General features: G+C 40.3%; 1 protein-coding gene across 4 annotated transcripts in view; it reads left to right on the top strand.

Annotated features, from left to right (window-relative positions):
• LOC112234558 (dachshund homolog 1) overlaps positions 1-16,295 on the top strand; it is a 260,077-nt gene that overhangs the window by 198,034 nt on the left and 45,748 nt on the right. The window contains exons 4-7 of one of the 4 annotated variants that reach the window (XM_024402737.2): positions 7,671-7,843; positions 7,984-8,076; positions 8,395-8,596; positions 9,027-9,167. In XM_024402737.2, coding sequence (XP_024258505.1) covers positions 7,671-7,843; positions 7,984-8,076; positions 8,395-8,596; positions 9,027-9,167 — 609 coding nt within the window. The remainder of the gene's footprint in view (positions 1-7,670; positions 7,844-7,983; positions 8,077-8,394; positions 8,597-9,026; positions 9,168-16,295) is intronic. The other 3 variants (XM_024402746.2, XM_024402760.2, XM_024402751.2) reach the window with 3 other exon arrangements.

Raw genomic sequence — 16,295 nt, 5'->3', positions numbered from 1 at the left:
CTCGCTCTGAGCCTTCTAGTAGTTGTTCCCCTTGCTCTGCATGGGTAACGCTGCTTCGATGGTGGCTGTTGTCGTTGTGTTGCTGGTTCGAGCCCAGGGAGGAGTGAGGAGAGGGACGGAAGCAATACTGTTACACTGGCAATACTAAAGTGCCTATAAGAACATCCAATAGTCAAAGGTTAATGAAATACAAATGGTATAGAGGGAAATAGTCCTATAATTCCTATAATAACTACAACCTAAAACTTCTTACCTGGGAATATTGAAGACTCATGTTAAAAGGAACCACCAGCTTTCATATGTCATGTTCTGAGCAAGGAACTGAAACGTTAGCTTTCTTACATTGCACATATTGCACTTTTACTTTCTTCTCCAACACTTTGTTTTTGCATTTTTAAACCAAATTTAACATGTTTCATTATTTACTTGAGGCTAAATTGATTTTATTGATGTATTATATTAAGTTAAAGTAAGTGTTCATTCAGTATTGTTGTAATTGTCATTATTATAAATAAATTGCCCGATTAATCGGCATCGTCTTTTTTGGTCCTCCAATAATCGGTATCGGTATCGGGGTTGAAAAATCATAATCGGTCAACCTCTAACACACACGCGCACACACACACACACACACACACACACACACACACACACACACACACACACCGCTAGAACACCAGAAGGATTAACAATAGAGGATATTGTACCACTTTAAGTTAATGACTCAGTCATTTTAGTCCATGAAAGAGGTAGCAATTATTGCCCTCTTTTTAATCATGTTAAACCCTTCATCAACTGATTTTGTATTAATACTTGAACCTGCTTGTCGTTTTCCAGACCTACTCCATATGTTTCTGTCTGACAACACCTTTTTAATCATGTGATCTTTCCGAAGGGTGTTTGAATTCATTCCATTTATCCTCCATGATTTGGATTGTTGCTTATTCATGCGTGCACTTCCAAAGTACTGTATTACCCATAGCTTGAGCTGTTTGCCTGCATATTAATTCATTTTGTTTTAATGATGGTAGCTAAGTAGGAGTTTACCTTTAGAAGTCCCTAGGGCTTACTCCAGGTAAATTACTCAAAATGCTGTTGTTTATGCCTTTCACTAGGAAAGCAACACATGGGAATTAAACTCGCTGAAGTTGAACCACTGTATAGGCGAATAACAGTAACTGACAAACGAATGCATCTAGCGATGTGGTTAAATTAAAACCTCACTTACTGTAATGTTGATCAAGTTAGGTCCTTTTCAGATTGTTCACATTTTTTTTTGAAAGGGGTCAAAACAAACAATGCAGTCACACATGCACACATACCAATGTCCATATAATTTAAAATGACAATAGTTGGCCAATCTAATTCTAACCCATTCAGTATAAATTCATCATGTACTGTAAGTACCTGGGAAAAGTAATTGAATCCCTTCCAAAACAAAGCCAGCAACAATATGTCTGAAAAAAAAACACCCACTCAAATAAACAAATAAAACACTCAGCTATGTTCCAACAACACCTAATCTTTTACATTGAATCCAACCAATCCAAACCAATCTCTGTGTGCCCAGTGCCTTTTAAACCCCCATAAAAGGACTGTATGAACTCATCTTGGCCTACAGCAGGTTCCCCTACAGTCAACTGAATGGTCCTTTATGGAGGAAACATAATTTGAAAATGGTTGAGAGAGATCACGTGTGTGTGTGTGTGTGTGTGTGTGTGTGTGTGTGTGTGTGTGTGTGTGTGTGTGTGTGTGTGTGTGTGTGTGTGTGTGTGTGTGTGTGTGTGTGTGTGTGTGTGCGTGCGTGCGTGCCTTTCAGACTGAGACATACCACTAAAACAGTATTTGAATGACAAAAGCAAAGTCTTATCAGTCTCAGGCAAATCTCTCTCCTCTTATTTGTATGTTGATTTCCTGAAGGTGTAAGTCAGATGCAGTGTGTGTATGTGTGTGTGTTTCGGTCTGTGTTCTTGCACATGCCTGCGCTGCATGTGTGCTTGTGCACTTCTCCGTGTGTATCCCTCAAAGGCAGAATAGCGCTCCCCCTTGGCCCTTGAGTGCATTGGAAATGTAGATACACACATACATACAGTGGGCCTCTCCATGATGTCTCACTGTAAGTGCCCCTGAAATCAGGCCCTCTGTGGCACTGTTTTAATTGAGCCCAGGATGCTGAGAGAAACGAAGATCCAACGGCAAAGTTGGTGGGACCGAAGGTGCACGCCTTGCCTTTTTTCTCCCTCGCCTTCTTCATGTTTGGGAATGCTTGCCACTTGGATTCTGCATGCCGTCTTTCTTATGTAAATCAACATGATTCGGGAGGAATGGGAGGGAACAACGGAGAGAAGGACTACCTCTGTGTCTTTCATTCCACAGCCCTTGTCTTTTGAGGTTTTCTTTGCGGTGTAGATCGCCTTACCCCTTGTTGGCAACTGATGTTTTCTCGCAAAAGGAGTTGTTTTGTGGATTAGCTTTGTGTGGTGGGTCTAGCTGTGTTTTTTCTCTTCTTTTCTATAGAGCCAAACTGGTTTTTAGATTTTGGCTTTAAACTACTTCAGGGGGAAGCATCTGAGTGGCAAAAGAACAAGACCAAAATGTTCCCAGTCACTTTTCATCCCGCCAAGTTCAATGTCCCCAAAAGAAGTGGTGGAAGGGTCTTCAGAGATAGATGGAGGGGTTGAGGGTAAGCTGAATCATGGGACTAAAAACAAATAAAAGATAACTAATGTCAAATATACTGTGTTCGTAAAATGTATATAGTATGTATAAGCTGGAAGTAGAAGCATAATTATTGTGGTCCATTATTTTACTCCAATTAGGGAGGGGTGGTAGGGTTAGGGGAAAATAGTAAAGGAAAATATATACAAATATATAAGCAGTACCAGTCAAAGGTTTGGACACACCTACTCATTCAAAGGTTTTTCTTTATTTGTACTATTTTCTACATTGCAGAATAATAGCGAAGACATCAAAACTATGCCAAGGGGGTGATTACTTTCGCAAGCCACTGTAATTGATTTGATAAAATAACCGTCATCACATTAATGATAGTCACGTCACAACAATTTTTACTATATTCTATTTTGTGCAAAGCTGATGTTAGGGTTCGTTCCTTTCGTCCTTGTCAATCATTGGCTCATTGGTGAAATCAGCATTATAACAATTTCTTTAATTAAATCATTCAAAAACCTGTATTAATGCAATTGCAGTCAGAAGTTCACAACAGGAACATAAATGCATGTTTCTGAGTAAGTTCTGCATCAAACAAAGGGTCTCAAGTTGTTTTGTTAAACCCGAAGTCTAGCCCTGGTGATGTCACTTCCTACGTCATTACCTTTTTACCGTGCCTACAAAGCTTTATAAACAATGGCTTTTAGTGTAATCTAAAAATGTAGCAGTAAATGTCCACTCCCCAAAGTTGATTTATTGTGGAATGTTTGACAAATCTTATGTCCTACACACCCCTGCAGAGTTCTGTCTCAGTCACACATTTCTGAGAGGGGTCTCTTTATAAGAGAGAGAGAGAGAAAACTAGAAAACAACTGTGGAACAATACTAAACCTCTATAATGAATATATACTGTATATTCTTAATCTGTAGTCTAGGACCCTATAAATGTAAGGAGGGAGGGGTCTTATAACCCCTCCCCTTCTATTAATACAACATAAGCCTAATCAATTATTCTAATACATCAAACATTTTGGTACAGCCCTTATCATGACCCCTAGCTGAACCCGACACAGTCATCAAGGCAAAGGGTGGCTACTTTGAAGAATCTCAAATATAATACACTGCTCAAAAAAATAAAGGGAACACTAAAATAACACATCCTAGATCTGAATGAATGAAATATTCTTATTAAATACTTTTTTCTTTACATAGTTGAATGTGCTGACAACAAAATCACACAAAAATTATCAATGGAAATCAAATTTATCAACCCATGGAGGTCTGGATTTGGAGTCACACTCAAAATCAAAGTGGAAAACCACACTACAGGCTGATCCAACTTTGATGTAATGTCCTTAAAACAAGTCCAAATGAGGCTCAGTAGTGTGTGTGGCCTCCACGTGCCTGTATGACCTCCCTACAACGCCTGGGCATGCTCCTGATGAGGTGGCGGATGGTCTCCTGAGGGATCTCCTCCCAGATCTGGACTAAAGCATGCGCCAACTCCTGGACAGTCTGTGGTGCAACGTGGCGTTGGTGGATGGAGCGAGACATGATGTCCCAGATGTGCTCAATTGGATTCAGGTCTGGGGAACGGGCGGGCCAGTCCATAGCATCAATGCCTTCCTCTTGCAGGAACTGCTGACACACTCCAGCCACATGAGGTCTAGCATTGTCTTGCATTAGGAGGAACCCAGGGCCAACCGCACCAGCATATGGTCTCACAAGGGGTCTGAGGATCTCATCTCAGTGCCTAATGGCAGTCAGGCTACCTCTGGCGAGCACATGGAGGGCTGTGCGGCCCCCCAAAGAAATGCCACCCCACACCATGACTGACCCACCGCCAAACCGGTCATGCTGGAGGATGTTGCAGGCATCAGAACATTCCCCACGGCGTCTCCAGACTCTGTCACGTCTGTCACATGTGCTCAGTGTGAACCTGCTTTCATCTGTGAAGAGCACAGGGCGCCAGTGGCGAATTTTCCAATCTTGGTGTTCTCTGGCAAATGCCAAACGTCCTGCACGGTGTTGGGCTGTAAGCCCAACCCCCACCTGTGGACGTCGGGCCCTCATACCACCCTCATGGAGTCTGTTTCTGACTGTTTGGGCAGACACATGCACATTTGTGGCCTGCTGGAGGTCATTTTGCAGGGCTCTGGCAGTGCTCCTCCTACTCCTCCTTGCACAAAGGCGGAGGTAGCGGTCCTGCTGCTGGGTTGTTTCCCTCCTACGGCCTCCTCTACGTCTCCTGATGTACTGGCCTATCTCCTGGTAGCGCCTCCATGCTCTGGACACTACGCTGACAGACACAGCAAACCTTCTTGCCACAGCTCGCATTGAGCTACACTACCTGAGCCACTTGTGTGGGTTGTAGACTCCGTCTCATGCTACCACTAGAGTGAAAGCACCGCCAGCATTCAAAAGTGACCAAAACATCAACCAGGAAGCATAGGAACTGAGAAGTGGTCTGTGGTCACCACCTGCAGAACCACTCCTTTAATGGGGCTGTCTTGCTAATTGCCTATAATTTCCACCTGTTGTCTATTCCATTTGCACAACAGCATGTGAAATGTATTGTCAATCAGTATTGCTTCCTAAGTGGACAGTTTGATTTCACAGAAGTGTGATTGACTTGGAGTTACATTGTGTTGTTTAAGTATTCCCTTTATTTTTTTGAGCAGTGTATATATTTAGATTTGTTTAAAACATGTTTGGATACTACATGATTACATGTGTGTTATTTCATAGTTTTGATGTCTTCACTATTATTCTACAATGTAGAAAGTAGTAAAACCAAAGAAAAACCCTGGAATGAGTTGGTGTGTCCAAACTTTTGACTGGTACTGTATATATATATATATATATATTTTTTTTTTAATATATATTTTTTATATATATATATATATATATTTTATAATATATTTCTAAAAACAGATATGGGGGATTGGAAATGATGCAGACAAATGGGTGCGTGTGGTTTCCGGAACACACACCTAGCTGTGTTCATGTTCTTTGAAAGTTAGACCGTTTTCATTATACTGTACCACCTAAAGGCACAGCAGAGCACTCCTTACATTTCTGGCCAAGTAATCTCTCCACTTTGACCAATTAGATCACTAATTGCAGAGCCAAAATGTAGTAATTTGAAACATTTGTTAGATATCTGATCTTGTAATGGGGTACGGTGGCCAATGCAGATCACAGAACAGAGACGAAATGAATTGAAAGTTCCCTGTTGTTGTAAGAGTATCCTAGTATCCTAAGTCCACACTATCCTAGGCCCTATACAGTATACAGTAGCCTGTAGACATTTGTCACACTGTAGTTCTGAAGATACTTGTTTTGCTATTAGCGTGTTTTAACAAGTCATTTGGGTAATGGCTTCCAATGATTGCCTTATTTTTTTTGTCCCAAATGGCACCCTATTTGTATAAAGAAAAGGGTACCATTTGGGATGCAGACTGAGATTATGCCTTATGTGTAAGTAGTGAGCCCTATTTCCATAACGTGGACCTTTTTTTCAGCCACAGAATAATTGATGTGCCTTTTATGGCTGTGTAAACGTTTGGCTTTCAACTACTGTTATCGTCATTACCATTTTCATTACAATTATGGTATCTATTATTAACATCTGTTGTTAAACATTTACATCTCAAAATATACTGTAGCGAAGGACCGGGTTTAACTCATCCCGCTAAATTTATTAGAGTAAAGTAGTGTAGTGTTGTTTGATAATAATAATTTTATGCTGTTATTTTGTCATTGCATGGCATGTCAGTATCAGTGATCTGTAGGTTATACCAGCATGGCCATCCACCTCGGTATGAGAGAAAGAATATTTCAGTAAATCTTAATTCAATCAAATCTACAATGCGCTATTTGCAGTTTTAAACCCTATTCGAACAGGATTAGTCTTACTGGGGGAGGTCGGGTAATGTAATTATGTGCACGAGCACAAAACACCACATCTTTCATTTTAGCCTGTCCGAATCTGCCATGTCAGTTATTTTTACATGGCAGGAGAGTAACAATTCCAGACAGAATAAGCTACTGCTGATAAATACTAGTCCTGTGCTAATTGACATCCCTGTGTTTTGAGAGAAATGTCTGAGTTTGACAGGTGTTGCTCACGTTTTGAGCAAGAAAACAATAACTGATTCGATAAATAGTTGTTCATAGCCTATATATGAAGGGCCTACATGTGTCAACTTTCACAGTAAATGCTTTTGTTTATAAGTTTTGTGTGAATTAATTGAACATCGCCAACATGCATCAGTAAAAAATATTGCTCCTATTTAATGCAACCCTTGCTGTTAATAGATTGCAAAGCAGCAGCATACAACTGAGCTAAACATTAGGAAAGTATCAATTCACTTTGTCATCCATAGCCTAAAAACACATCTCAAGTGCAAGTGCACCGTTTAGCTCACATCTGAAGGCTAGGGTGCATTTACTGTAGGATGTCTTCTAATAAAATATCCCAACATAAAATAATGATTATGACAACGCTTCCTAAATTCAAATGGTATGGCGACAATATACCAAAGATGGTTTGGTATGGTTTCTAAACTTGGGAACCAAGCTGGAGTTATCAGTGTTGCCCCGTTATCACCGGGACTTGTTGAAATTTCTTCACACCTAGAAAAAAACCTCCAGGCTTCCGTCATAACTGTCCATTTATTGAAAAAAATACGATTTACAGGGATCAGCTTTGAAGAAAAACAACAACTCTGGAATAAGGGACATTCTGGGCTAATAATTGCATAACATTATCTAGTAATACTAGTCACATGTGAATAGGGTTTTACAGTTACATTTAGATAAAGTTTTTCTTATGGTCTAACAAAAAATCTTAACATTGTAGAAGGTTCTGACTGAAACCAGCCCTTAATGGTTACCTTTAAATCAAATTAACCAATTAACCTATCAATTTCCTCCAATCCAGATGAACCAATCAACCATGGTTTCCGTTAACCAATCACCTTTCTCACCTGTTGTAGGTTTGGAACTGCCCTTCATGATGATGCCCCACCCCCTGATCCCGTGCAGCTTGCCCCCTGCTTCTGTCACCATGGCAATGAGCCAGATGAACCACCTCAGCACCATCGCCAACATGGCCGCCGTCGCACAGCAACAGAGCCTGCCCTGCAGAATGGTCACCTCAGTTATCAAGGTAAGCTGTGTATAATAAACATAATACTAAACTAGAAAGTATTATATTATATGACAGTGTTTCCCAATCCTTATCGTTAGGACCCATAACTTTGTTACTGTTAGGGCAAAAATAAAATATGCACCCATTTTGGTCCCCAGGACCAGGATTGGGAAACACTGTTATATTCCAACATGGCCGATGTGGCACAACAGCAGAGCCTGCCCTGCAGAATGGTCACCTCAGTAATCAAGGTAAACCGCTAGAATGGACTTAATTTACTAAACTGTATAGTAAACACATTACAACATGGCTGCCATGATACAGCAACAAACAGAGCATGCCCTGAAGAATAGTCACCACAGTCATTGAGATAAACTGGCAGAATGGACACACACGGTGTATAACTAACATACAGCTCTGGACATTTAAAGTTACTTATCCTGAACTTTTGACTGCGATGACAGAGTGGAAAGCACTATGGAAATGTACATTGATTACATAGCATCTACTTTCATGGACCTTAGTTGTCACTGATGACCTTGTCACTGATGTCCCTCTGTCATTGACAGGAGCGTGTCCCAGACAGTCCCTCCCCCACCCCTTCCTTAGAGGATGGCAGGAGGCCCGGCAGCCACCCGTCGTCCCACCGCAGCAGCAGTGTCTCCAGCTCACCGGCCCACACAGAGAGCTCCTCAGACAGGATACGTACGTCCCCCTATTCCCTCCCCATGCAACGAGTCAGACTGGCTAACTGCGTGTTCAGTTCCGCAAGTAAACAAACAAACCCACCCCGCTAACCCACAAACCCAATTTTGATATTGTTGTTTTTGTTGTACTGAACCGATAAATTGATTGATTTGGGATTTGTAGTGCTCTTCAATCCTAGTCCTAGTTACTCACTGGGTGTGTAGGTTTTTGTTTCAGCCCAACAGCAGTAACACACCTGATTCAACAAATCAAGTGCTAGATGATTAGTACACTTGATCAGTTTAATCAGGTATATTAGTGCTGGGATGGAACAAATCCTTGTACATTAGGGGTTCCTTAGTACCAGAATTGAAAAACATGTATTCTGAATCATCCACGTGTTCAAAATTTGATAGTTAGAAGTTCATTTCCAAAAACAGGGCATATACAGGTCAATTTGAACAGACAAAGTCATCTTCTAGCTCACCTGTACTACTCTCTCTCTCCTCTCCAGCCATACATCAGAATGGTCTTTCTATGAACCAAATGAACCAAGCTCTGCTGGGCCTCTCCCCTAGCATTCTACCTGGGCCTAAAGAAGGAGACCTGGCCCACGACATGAGTCACGAAGCAAAGAGGATGCACATTCACAAAGGTAAGATGTGTCCTATTGAAAAACCTATTTTCACGTTGACAAAGGTAAGATATGTGTCCTATTTTCATACATATACAGTGCATTCAGAAAGTATTCATACCCCTTGACTTATTCCACATTTTGTTGTGTTACAGCCTGAATTCAAAATGGATTAAATATATATCACCTGTCTACATGCAATACCCCATAATGACAAATTAAAAACATGTTTTTAGACATTTTAGCAAATGTACTGTATTTAAAAGGAAATACAGAAATATCTCATTTACATAAGTATTCACACCCATGCGTTAATAAGTGTTAGAATCACCTTTGGCAGCGATTTCAGCTGTGAGTATTTCTGGGTAAGTCTGTAAGAGCTTTGCACACCTGGACTGTACAATATTTTCCCATTACTCTTTTCAAAATTCTTCAAGCTTTGTCAAATTAGTTGTTGATCATTGCTAGACAAAAAAAAAAAAAAAACTTTTTTTTTCACTGTCTTCTTGGTAAGCAACTCCAGTATAGATTTGGCCTTGTGTTTCAGGTTATTGTCCTGTTGAAAGGTGAATTCATCTCCAAGTGTCTGGGGGAAAGGAGTTTGAGCCAGGTTGTCCTCTCAGATGTTTCCTGTGCTAAGCTCCATTCTGATTTTTTAAAAAATCCTAATTAACGCTCCAGTCCTTAATTATTACAAGCATACCCATAACATGATACAGCCACCACTATAAATATGGAGAATGGTACTCAGTAATGTGTTGTATTGTATTTGCCCCAAACATAACACTTTGTATTCAGGACAAAAAGTTAATAGCTTGGCCACATTCTTTGCAAGTATTACCTCTGTCAATTAGGTTAGTATTGTGGAGTAACTACAATGTTGTTGATGCATCTTCGGTTTTCCCCTATCACAGCCATTAAACGCTGTAACTGTTTTAAAGTCTCCATTGGCCTCATTGTGAAATCCCTGAGCTGTTTCCTTCCTCTCGGGCAAAAACATTTCAGCTTTTCATTTTTAATAATTTGTTGAAAAACATAATTCCACTTTGACATTATGTGATATTGTCTGTAGGCCAGTGACAAACAAAATCTGAATTGAATCATATTTTTTAATTCAGGGTGTAACACAACAATATGTGGAAAAAGTCAAGGGGTGTGAATACTTTCTAAAGGCACTATACCTTGCAATGTATCGTATTTATATTCCATACGTGTATGTATGTTCCATACGTCGTTTAGTTTGGTTATGACAACCTCAATGCAACCATGTATTGAATATTGAAAAACGTTTATGTTTAGATATGTCAATAAAATTGTAAATTATTTTAACTGATTTAAAAAGATGATTACTACTTGTTCACTTATGGTTTACTTGTAACAAATACCAGACAGGTAAGTAATCTTAGTAAATACTAGGTGAAAATGTACCTTTATTTATGATAAGTAGTCTACTAAATGCTTAGATATACTGTACTGTACTGTAGATTAATTCCACTACCATTCCCCTCTATTGAGCAAGATTTAGAAACATTTATAAAACAATTTTACTCAAACAAGGAGCAGATACAAATGTATAATGCTGTGAGTTAAACATAAAATGATGCAAATAATATATTTTAGTATTCTATGATGGTTTAGAGTTGTGCTGGGGTTGGGTTTGTGTGGTGTTGGGTGGGGTGGGGTGGGGTGGAGGTGGATAATGATAACAAAACCACAGTGGAAATCATTGGGCTGTGTGTTCCCTTTTGGTTAGCGGCTAACAATTAGCCCAAAGTGGAGATCAGCTCTCATCCTTCCACTCACAATATGAAGTAGTAAATAGTAATAATTAGTGTGATCATGCTCTGAATTCATAGGTCAAACTCCACAACTGTGTGTGTGTGTGTGTGTGTGTGTGTGTGTGTGTGTGTGCGCGTGCGTGCGTGCGTGATTGAGTGCATGTGTGTGTCTACATGTGTGTGTTACAGTGTGCAGAGCTGCAACCATCGGGGGACATAGTGTAATAACCATTGAATATAAACAAGCATGATCTTCTTCTACCCCCATCTGCATTCTCTGTACTACTCTGCTCAGTGCTCACCTCAACCAGTCTTTGCATAAACAGAGACATAACACCTAAACCTCAGCCTATTAACACCATGCTATTCTGCCATACACACATTACAGTTTGTTGACAATTCAGACCTGTGATGTCTTATGATATGTGATAGAGAGAGAGAGAGAGAGAGAAGGGGGGGGTGAAAACCAGACAATCCATTTATGTAACACACACACACAAACAAACACAACCACATTATTATTGAGATTGTAAATTCCTAATATGTCACCAGTGTTGATTAGGATTCCGGGCTCTCCAGCGCGGTTGTACCAGAGGTCTCGGTTCTGCAGAAAAACATTTTTATAAAATAACCCATTAATGCAGAGGAGTGCAACTAAATTAGTTACCAATTTGCTGAGCATGAATTAATGAAGAGAGCTTCTCGCGGCTCCCACAGTTGTAATTTTCATAATAACCCCGGACCTTTATTTGGCAGGTTGTTTAGTTTTTTCGTTTGAAGGTTTTCATTAGTCTAATGAGGAGTGTGCAAGGGCGAGCAGTCAGCACAATTTACATGAGGAAGCTATCATAATAAATGAGGCAATTTGAATAACACACACAGCTTTATGCGGTGAGATAAGAGAGATTGTAGTCGGTCGGCAGACCCAGCGCTGGTAACCAATACATTAGAACCCAACTAATAACCGAAGTAATCCCAATAAAAGCTTTAAGTGAAGGAAATAAAATGAATGATAGATATATTGAACTGTAATGATATGATACATGATGCATTAGATGAGTAATATAAATGTGTTCCATTGTTAAAGAGCGAGGGAATTGGAGGGAGGGAGGAAGGGATGGAGAGGAGGGGGTCTGCGATTTGCTACTTTGTTTATGGCAAGCTTTTTAATTAGGATTGTTCATCGGATCAGTTTGTTTAGACAAATTAGATAACATTCCAATGGTTTAACGATATTTCTCCACTTGTTTGATCTTTATGGTCTTGGTCGAGAATTGAATTAATCTCGTGCATTATACTCACACAGAGAGAACAGAGGAGGGAACTGTAGGATGCCGTGTCCTGCCTCTGCCTCCATATATGAGGGTTAATAATATCTGCTCGTATCGGCTATCGAAGACAAAGTACACCGTTACTGACGCGGTAATGCAACCGATCATTTGTCGCCGTGAAGATCTCTCATCAGTAAGTGTCTGCTATCGAAGACAGTCAAACTACACAGATACTGCACTGACAGAAATCTCTCCACTCTTTTCCACATCCTCTTTGATGACAAAGGACAAAGACCATTTGTTGTAGTTGAAATCTCTTTATTACTTCAAGTCCAGTCCATCCTCATTCTAGCTCACAACCAGATGGTATAGCTTTCGGGTGTCTTTTCAACTTTTTTAACACAATTATTGTTGGCAAGTAACGATCGGTTGCAAATAGGACTTGATGATATGATGATGTTCCATAATAAAATTGAAACGGCAAAAGTACAAAGGCCAGCTATGTATCTCACATCAAGCTAATTGAATCGCTTCACAAAGGGAAGTCTGTGGTGATCACTTTCGACAAGCCCGCGTCTCGTGAAACAGCAGGTAGTTGACAAACAAGGCAGAATAAAAGACACGGAAGCCTTTGGTTGTAAACTCATTTTAGATATCAAACATTGAACATGATTTGATTTACTGGGGGAGAAGCCTTTTTAAACACAAGCAATATGCGCAACACTCCGGTGTTGCTGTAGAAACCATATGGGAGATGAAAAGCACAAACAGATATATTGATTAGCCAAACATAGAACAACGAAATCTAGGGCACCAGACGTTTAATTTCACCAGTAAAAATGTTGTGTGAAAATGCATTAGATGTTTCTATTCACTTACAGTGGTTATGTTTTGTTGCATCTGGAAATGTGGTGCAATGGAACCAATGGAATACTCTCAAAAGTAGTAAACCTGCCCATCTGTCACGCCAAACACCAATCTAACCCTTGACGCATCTGAAAGAGAACAAATACTATTTCCACCCGGGTCTGGAACTATAGTCTTGTCATGACGTCACACAACTCTAGCGGCTAGAATGATTGACAGGTCTCGTATGACACAAGGAGACTTGGAAAGCAACCAATCTGTAAAATGATTCTGTTAACCATGTTCTAAAAAGGGAAAGGTTTGACTGTAATGGGATATATTCTCACTTCCTGTGTAAATGTTATGTATCCTTGTTGACACACTTTGAGATGGACTGATAATGTCCCACCTTGGATAAATGGATCATCCTGGTGTATCTGATCACACAGAGACATGTAAAGTGCAACCTGATTTCATTTGATAAAATGGGGGAATAAGTATAATTTTGTAGAAACAATCATATTTTCCACACATTTTCTATATGGTACTAAAAAGTAATAAAAGAAACTGTAGCCTACTTGTCACTGAAATTGACTAATGTGTGCTGATAGTTTTAATGCAGCATTATATCGCGCCTCTCATTACCCATTTAACCCTAATTTACTGTAACACAACTTTGTTGAATCTTCATTCAGATCCAGGCAGAGAAGATCATAAAACTAAAACACAAACAGGAATACATGCATGCCATTCACACTCACATACGCACATACACACACATACACACACAAACACACACACACCAATTACTGTAATTTAACATTTAAACATAACCTAAATCACACATAATTGGCATCTTTGAAACAAGCATTAGCCAAGTAGTTTGCTGTGCTAAATCAGAGCTACAGTATGGTGTTTGTGTCCAGTAAGACAGTCGGGCAGACATATTGGTGTCATTGCATGGCATTGCAATCCTCCAGGGAGTATCCAATGCTGTTCTCTTCTGTGTTGTGTTCTGCCGACTAACGACATTAGCTGGCGCTAATCCAGACTGAATATACTGAGTCGATCTCAAAGGAAGACAAAAGAACTAAGCGGAAATAGGGAAGCCAAATGTTTAGTAAACTCTTAAAAGGCCCAGCTTAGAGAGTTAGAGGGTTAGAGAGAGAAGAGCTCCGACTCTCTCTGCAATTGCTACAAGCCTAAAAGGGGGCTCGGAAAATGAATACAAATCCATTAGCGGGTCCTGGTTTCACAGTTATAAAAGGACTTAACGGCGGGACGTGTTAAACGTGTGGAAATCTGTTTTGATAACATATTGGGCTTATTGGGCTTTGCTGCCGCCGCTGCTCGAATTAATAACACTTAATTTGCAGACGGAAGAAAGCCGTGGCGTGGTATTTCCCGTTAAAGAGATTAATTTTTAAACATCTAATTGACAGGCCAGGGTCAGGCGGGATAAGCAACAGACTCTGTAAGAGACGGCCGCACGGCAAAGTCAAGGTGACTGGAATACGCCTTTCAAAAACACCCGTAGAAAAGAGAGGGAGAAGAAAGAGAGAGAATTAGTCGTCAAGAAGTGTCCCTCCACCCCCTATTCTCTCTGTCTCTCTCTTTATTATGAATGATTTAGTTTCCCAGTGAAAGGTTATAAAAGCCATGTATAACAGTGTAATATCCGTAGAGTGAAAATGTGAAAGTTTGACTCGCAATGTCCTCAAGTCAGCTAGCTACCAGACTGCAGTGTGATAAGAGGCACTGTTCTGAATAACTCCTGCCTCCAAGAGGCTGTTTCCATGTTTTATAGGCTTTACCAAGGAAAAGCACACAAATAGCATTTGTTTCGTGGCTAGTCTGTAAACATGATGAACTGTTAGTGAAGTCGCTAACAACTAAGGCTGCTGAAAGCTAGAATGTATTCCAAATGGCACCCTTTTCTCTATAGTGCACTACTTTAGAGAATAGTCCTATGGGTCCTGATCAAAAGTAGTGTACTATATTGGGATTATGGTGCCATTTGGGACACAAATGCTGGTGTTTACCTTGGCTGAATATGTGGTGCTTGGCATGTTGGTAATGTAGCATCGCCTAATTACTATTTACATGTAAACATGAAATGAGACAAACAACCTCACAGAATGGCTATTTAGAAAAGGTGAGGAAAAATACAGTAATTTATATTCAGGGTCAACCTTATCTGACTGTAACAGCTGTAGAAGCGGTATGTGTTGTTATTTTGAATCGCAAATTTCCAGAATTGGACATAATCCTACTAATTGTTTTCTGCTTCTGTCCAAGGGCACGCAGGTACAATATGGGCTGGCTATATTGTAATATGCATAATAGCAGATGCTCTGATATGGAAAGTGTGAGGGGGACCAAGTGCCTGGTTATACTTTTTTCATCATTCTGAAAATAACTCTAACCACTGTATGGCTAATGTGCTTCAGCCTAATCCAATACGATGAGTACTTTGATATTCAATTACTCATATTCAATCCAATGTATATATGAAGCCATTTTTTACATCGGCAGTTGTCTCAAAGTGCTTTTTTCTCTATATTTTCTGACAGTCTGGAGTAGAATAGCAAGCATATCAAAGCAACAATGCCTTACTCCTCGTGCCTTACAGTGCATCCCTCTCACACCTCACTAAGGCACTTGTTCATTCCCCCAGCAAAAGGTAACATGAAACAGAGGCCTGCTGCTGTGTGTTCCTGATGGACAGGCAGATTTCACCTTGGCCAGTGAATGATAATGCATTATTAAATTTGCCTCCGCCGCTCTCCTAGATACACTAGGAGCTGACCACAGCATATTTATCTCCCCATCTGAGCCTCACGTTGGTGCGCATCTTGGCAGCCAGAGCGTATTCTGTCACTTTTGAGGCATTTTAAAGATTAAAAAGAAACTCTCTGCCTCTTTTTTTTAACGTTCCTTAAAAGCATGACCCTGCTCTTCTTTTTCTTCTATGAAATGCGATTAGCGGATGGAAGAGGGTGTCACGTAATGGAACATTCATGAGAAAGGTAGGGGGGTGGAACAAATATCCAAATGAACTGCCCTCCCCACTCCCATCTACCCCACACCCCCTGACCTGAAGCGATAGTCCCCTCTCTGCACAATCAGCACTCCCTGTCTTTCTTCCCTCACACAGGGGGCGGGGGGAAATTTGATTGATCCTCTACCAAATAATGATTTTGCTTGGGCATATGCACTGACAAGTTATTTGATCACAAAGCATTATTGTCTGC

This window comes from Oncorhynchus tshawytscha, linkage group LG03 (assembly GCF_018296145.1).
Source record: "Oncorhynchus tshawytscha isolate Ot180627B linkage group LG03, Otsh_v2.0, whole genome shotgun sequence".
Lineage (NCBI taxonomy): Eukaryota > Metazoa > Chordata > Actinopteri > Salmoniformes > Salmonidae > Oncorhynchus > Oncorhynchus tshawytscha.
The sequence above is the reverse complement of the archived record's forward strand: the minus strand, read 5'-3'. Positions and strand labels throughout refer to the sequence as shown.